Source organism: Meleagris gallopavo, chromosome 30, assembly GCF_000146605.3.
Source record: "Meleagris gallopavo isolate NT-WF06-2002-E0010 breed Aviagen turkey brand Nicholas breeding stock chromosome 30, Turkey_5.1, whole genome shotgun sequence".
NCBI classification, from domain to species: domain Eukaryota; kingdom Metazoa; phylum Chordata; class Aves; order Galliformes; family Phasianidae; genus Meleagris; species Meleagris gallopavo.
Window position 1 is genome coordinate 1,060,155 of NC_015040.2, and position 6,013 is coordinate 1,066,167.

Genomic DNA, 6,013 nt, shown 5'->3' on the forward strand with positions numbered 1-6,013 from the left:
TGGCATCGGCGTCATTCCCCCGTTCTGCAGGTGCTGTGTCATCCCTGCCCATCTCATCCCCTTCTGTCAGCCCTGGGGACACCGATGGGGACCCCGTGTTGGTGCTCAGCCTATGGCACACTGCTGCCTCCTCCACCCCAGTGCAGGCACACAATCGCCCTAAACCACCCCAAAATGGCTGTGGGGTTCCCCCTGCATCGTTTGCTGTGCTGAGTGGGAACAGCCCCAGTGCTGCAAGGGATGCATTGGGGGTGTCGGAGGGGGGGCCACACTGCCCTGCAGTATTGCATCCACCCCATCCTCCAAATGGGGTCCATTTCCCCATGTGGACCCAAATTTGACAGAGGGGGCAGAGGGAGCGTGTGAAGCCTGTTGGAATCACCTGTCTTGGGTTATTTTGGGTGAGGGGGTTTATGGGTGGGAGGGGTCAGACATGGGGTCTCCCCACCTTTTGGTACCCTGGGAGGAACCTCAGCCCCTGCATGAGCTGATGCCCTCATTCTCTCTCTATGTCCCTACAGTTAAAAAGGCCAAATTTGACGGACCTCAAGGTGAGTGGGCATCAGGGGGGTGGGGGGGAGGGGGCAAAGAGACCCCAAGCTCAATCTTACTCGGGACATTACCAGGATTGTGTGGGGTGAGGGGACAGAGATAGGGGTTCCCTGGGTAGTACTATGGGGGGTCACAGCCAGGGGGTGTGTGGGTTGGGGGGGGACACGGGGTGGTCCCTTCACCCTCTGCTTTGCTCCCGCAGAGAAGTTCAATACCTATGTGACGCTGAAGGTGCAGAATGTCAAAAGTACCACCATCGCAGTGCGGGGCAACCTGCCTGCCTGGGAGCAGGACTTCATGTTGTGAGTGCTCCCCACCCCATAGGGACCCCAACCCCACTGTTTCCTGTACCCCATAGGGACCTCATGGTCCCCCCACTCATGCTTCTCGCTGCATCATCCACATAGGGACCCTGGGATCCCCCCACCCCACTGCTCCCTTCATCCCCAGGTCCCCCCACCCCTGCTTCTCCCTCTGACCTCAGCCCCAGCTGAGCCCTGGGGGACAGAAGGGCAAATGGGGAAGGGGTGACCCCAATTTCTCCCCCATCTCATAGTGAGATCAACCGCCTGGACCTGGGCCTGACTGTGGAGGTGTGGAACAAGGGCCTGATTTGGGACACCATGGTGGGGACGGTGTGGATCCCATTGCGCACCATCCGGCAGTCCAACGAGGTAGGACCCCCCCCCAAAGGTACACCCCAAAGGACATGGGGACATCCCCCTGGGTGGCTTCCCCATCGCTGCATGGAGGGGGAACTCCTGGATTTGGGGTGTTCACTAGCTCTGCAGTGACACCCCACAGTAGATCGCTTGGCTCGCTTGGGTGCTGGGGGTGTCCTGGTGCCCCCCCTGAGCCCCCTTTTCCCACAGGAGGGCCCTGGGGAATGGCTGACCCTCGACTCGCAGGTCATCATGACTGACAATGAGATTTCAGGCACTAAGGACCCCACCTTCCACCGCATCCTCCTGGACACCCGCTTTGAGCTGCCGTTGGGTGGGTGCCCCCTCCTCACCCCAACCCCGTGCTCCAGGGGTGTTCTGTGCACCTATGGGGGTTTCTCTCCTTCCAGACATCCCCGAGGAGGAGGCGAGGTATTGGGCAAAGAAGCTGGAGCAGCTCAACGCCATGCGGGACCAGGATGATGTAAGGGGGGGTCCCAGCACAGGGGCTGGGCAGGGCTGGGGGGGCTGCAGTCAGCCCTCATGTCCTTGTCCCCCCCCAGTACGCCTTCCAGGAGGAGCAGGAGAAGCCACTGCCCGTGCACGGCTCCCAGTGCTGTAAGTACACAGCACAGCTCGGTGCCATCGTGATCACTCCCAGGCACTGTCCCCAACCCATCCCAGTGCCACCACACCGGGGAGGAGCAGCTCCTGGTGCTGCCCCCCACACCACCCTGACCCCCCTCTGCCCCTTTTCTCTGTAGGCAACTGGAACTATTTCGGCTGGGGGGAGCAGCAGAGTGAGTATCCCTACATCCTCCCACACACATGGGGACGCACTGGGGGTGGTTTTGGGGTTTCCCCATCCCGCTCATGGCATCCCCTTGCAGACGATGATCCCGACAGCACGGTGGATGACCGGGATAGTGATTACCGCAGCGAGACCAGCAACAGCATCCCCCCACCCTACTACACCACCTCGCAGCCCAACGCCTCGGTGCACCAATACCCCATGAGGCACCAGCAGCAGAGCTCCCGCGACTCCTACACCGACTCCATGCAGAGCTACGAGATGGACTACTCAGACCAGCGGCCCATCAGGTAGCCCTGGTAGCCAGCAACCCCCCGGCACCCGCTGCTCCCACCCCCGAGGTCAGCGGGGCGGCAGCAGGGAAATCGCGCTTGGCAGAGAGGTGAGGAAGAGGAGGGTGCCAACCCTGAGCCTCTCCTCATTGCTGGAGATGGATGGAGGAGTTGCCAAGCTCCGTGGGCTCAAACCCCCCCTCTCCGCCCCCACCGCTGACCCAAACCCCAACGTGGCCGTAGGGCAGGAGGGGACGAGCCCTGAGGTCACAGCACACAGTGCCAGCCCTCCGGACGCAGCCCCCCAAGGCAACATCCCCAGCTGACGGCGCGGTGACGGGCGGTGGTGGGACCTCTCTGACCATCCTCTTCCTCTTCCTCTCCTCCCCGGCAGACGCTACGGTAGCGTAGATTCTGCCCCAAACGGGCGCAGCGACGCTGAGTCCGCTTCGGGGTCCAGCAGGCGGACCAGCCGCCAGCCTTCCCTTGAGAGCAGGCGGTCCCTAGACCTATCGGATAGGTGGGTCGTTACCTCATTGTGTGCCGTGTGCCGTCCTCGCACAGTGCTGTGCTCGCTCCTTGCAGCCGCGGTGAGGCCAACACCAGTCCCGGCAAGGGAGGCTTCGCCCCGCAGAGCGGGAGCGGCGTGAGGAAGTTCGGAGGGTTTTGGGTTTTGCCCCTTTTTGCTGCTCTTCCTGGAGCTGGAGGTGGGGGTGAACACGTGTCGTGGTGCCGCGTGCCCCCCATCGTGGTGACGTGGGGACGCCAACGCCAACTGCGTCCCCGGTCGCTTTGCGCACTAGAGCTCTCCCTGCAGCCATTTGAGACCCCGAGGGCCAGGATCAGGCCAGGCATGAGTCGTGTCTCCTGCACCCCCTGCCCCAAGCCCCCTCCTCAAGGAGCCTGGATGATGCCTGCACCCCTGGGTGTCCCCAGCATCCCTTCCCAGCGCCTCATCCCCTGCTTCCCCCATTCCCTCTCCGTGCCCCCCTCGCCCATACCGAGCCCTGGCTGGAGACGTGGTGTCGGCCTCTTCCTAGGCATGTCCCTGTCCCTGTCCTGTCTGCATGTGTGCTTATGTGAGTCCCCAGAGCCACTCGGCCGCCAGGACACCTCACCCCCAGGAGCACTCGGGGTGCAAGGAGTGCCTCTGCCCAACTGCACTCGTGGGTGCAAGTAGCAGTGAGAGTAGGGTGCTGGTTAGGGGACGGCGGGGAGGGGGTGGTGAGAAGGCTCCGGCCCCATAGAAAGAGCAAAGGGAGGTTCCTAGAGCAAGGGAACGATTGGTCCATACAGAGGGGGTACCTTTGGAGAGGGGGTGCCCATGCAGAGAGGATAAGCTCCAAAGGTAGGAGAGGAGATGCCCTCGGAGAAGAAGTGTCTCTGTAGGAAGGGGTGTCCACAGAAGAGGGGGTGCACTATAAGAGGGGGTACCCTTGGAGAAGGGGTGCTCTTGGTGAGATGTCCACGGAAAGGAGTGCACTTGGAGATGGGGTATACTTAGAGAGATGGTGCCTATGGATTTGGGGTGCCTACAACAGGTGCAGGAGCACCAGGCCATCAGGTATGGGGTTAGGGGCCAAATTTGGAGGGCGGAGGGCAGGAGTCTGGATCTGGCTGTGTATGCCACATGGCCACACTGCGCCCCAACCCACGGCAGGGGCAAGCTGAGGGGACAGTCAGGAAGGTCAGGACCTCCCCAGCACCCAAGCTGGGGTCTGTGTTTTTGTCTGCCAGTACAAGGAGCCCAGTGCCCACCCAGGACCACGTCCTGGTGGGAGCCCCCTCCACGCCGCCCCACCCACCCCCTTGGGATTGAGGGGACATGGGGCAGGCGGTGCCGCGACACGGACCCACGGGAACCCTCTCCTTGTCCCCTCACCCCACAGCCCCACAGGGAGCAGCCGCTACGCCTCGTCTGCCGAGTTGAGCCAAGGCAGCTCCCAGCTGAGCGAGGACTTCGAGAATGAGAGCCTGAGGGACTCAGAGCTGGACGAGCGGGACGGCGACTCCTACCACTCCTGCCACAGCTCCGTCAGCTACCGCAAGGATTCGCCACGCTGGGAGGAGGATGAGGACGATGACCTCTACCTGGAGGAGGAGGAGGAGGAGGAAGAGTTCAATGAGGACTACAGTGAGAATGAGGAGGGCTACCCCAAGGAGGAAGAGGAGGAGGAGGAGGAGGAAGAGCTGCGGGAGCCGGGTGCCTACGAAGCCCCCGAGCGTGACGCCTATCCCACGCCACAGAAGCCACAGCAGCAGCAGCAGGTCCCACAGGTGAAGCCACAGCAGCAGGAAAGGAAAGAGGAGAGGAAAGAGGAGAGGAAGGAAGAGAGGAAGGAGGAGAGGAAGGAGGAGCAGGATACATCTGCCCCACAGGAGGCCCCAGAGGTGCAGAAAGATGAAGCTCCCGTGCAGGAGCCGGCACCCGAACCCGAGCCCCCAAAACAGGATGAGAGGTAGGAGGGGGATTTGTCCTGAAGCGTGCCTGGGGACACTGTGGACCATGACACAGCGCGATGGTGGCCCTCAGTTCAGGTCTGCCTGCAGCGGCCATTCTGTGGGCAGCCCCATGGTTGTCCCATTCCGAGCCCTCCCACAAACAGGGCTGAGGTCCTGCAGGGTCTCCTGAACTCACCTGGGCACCATTCCCACTGCCACGTCACGCTGGGCTCTGCGGGATCCTGGCAGGTTCAAAGCGTTCAAAGTGTTCCTCTCCTTTTCTTCCCCATCTGGATTTTGCAAGAGAGGAGGAAAAGAACTGGAAGTCATCCCTGGGCAGGTGCTCCCAGCCCCAGCGTGGTGGGAAATGCTTGAAGGACAGCCTGGCTCAGCAGATGGGCTAGGAACTGGATGATATTTAATGTCCCTTCCAACCCATCTCATTCTATGATTCTATTCTATTCCTTGATTCTGTGTTTCCATAATTCTGTGACTCTGTGACTCTCTGACTCCATGATTCCACGGTTCCTTGATTCCATGACTCCACAATTCCATGGTTCCTTGATTCTATGACTCTATGGTTCTTTGACTCCATGACTCTGTGATTCCATGACTCTATGACTCTGACTCTAGGACTCTGATACCATTATTCTATGATTCTATGACTCTATGATTCCATGGTTCTATGGCTCTGATTCCACAACTCTATGACTCTGATTCTAGTACTCTATGATTCCATGGTAATACGATTCCACAATTCCATTATTCCATGACTCCATGATTCCACGATTCCATGACTCTGATTCTATGATTCCATGATTCTGTGACTCCATGATTCCATGATTCCATGCCTGTGATTCCAAAAAGGATGAAGACATGTAAGCCATGTGTCTCCACACCAATGTCACTTTGCTCCAGGCTGGATCCTTCCATCTCCCTTGGGTGCCAAGTCAGCCAAGTTCACCAAGGGAGAGGAGGCTCTGCCTTTGCTTGGGACCCGCTGCCTTTGCAGAGCTCTCCCTGCTAGAAAACTGTATTTCCCATGTTCACATTCCCTCAAAACCCATAGGGATCCCCACACCTCACCATGCCCAAACCCCAGCATCGTGCAGGCAGTGAGTGCACCATATCCCTGCAGGGAGCCAGTGGAAGCGGAGGTGCAGGACCCCAAAGCACGAGCCAAAGCCAACTGGCTGCGAGCCTTCAACAAGGTCTGCCTGCAGCTACAGGAGGTGAGCACCCCACTTCCCACCCCACAAACACCCACAAACCCC

General features: G+C 60.1%; 1 protein-coding gene across 1 annotated transcript in view; it reads left to right on the forward strand.

The window, feature by feature from the left end:
- UNC13A (unc-13 homolog A) overlaps positions 1 to 6,013 on the forward strand; it is a 26,093-nt gene that overhangs the window by 827 nt on the left and 19,253 nt on the right. The window contains exons 2-11 of the mRNA XM_010724818.1: positions 522 to 551; positions 755 to 854; positions 1,109 to 1,226; positions 1,425 to 1,548; positions 1,625 to 1,698; positions 1,778 to 1,832; positions 1,979 to 2,014; positions 2,105 to 2,315; positions 4,187 to 4,756; positions 5,878 to 5,971. Of these exons, the coding sequence (XP_010723120.1) occupies positions 522 to 551; positions 755 to 854; positions 1,109 to 1,226; positions 1,425 to 1,548; positions 1,625 to 1,698; positions 1,778 to 1,832; positions 1,979 to 2,014; positions 2,105 to 2,315; positions 4,187 to 4,756; positions 5,878 to 5,971 (1,412 nt within the window). The remainder of the gene's footprint in view (positions 1 to 521; positions 552 to 754; positions 855 to 1,108; positions 1,227 to 1,424; positions 1,549 to 1,624; positions 1,699 to 1,777; positions 1,833 to 1,978; positions 2,015 to 2,104; positions 2,316 to 4,186; positions 4,757 to 5,877; positions 5,972 to 6,013) is intronic.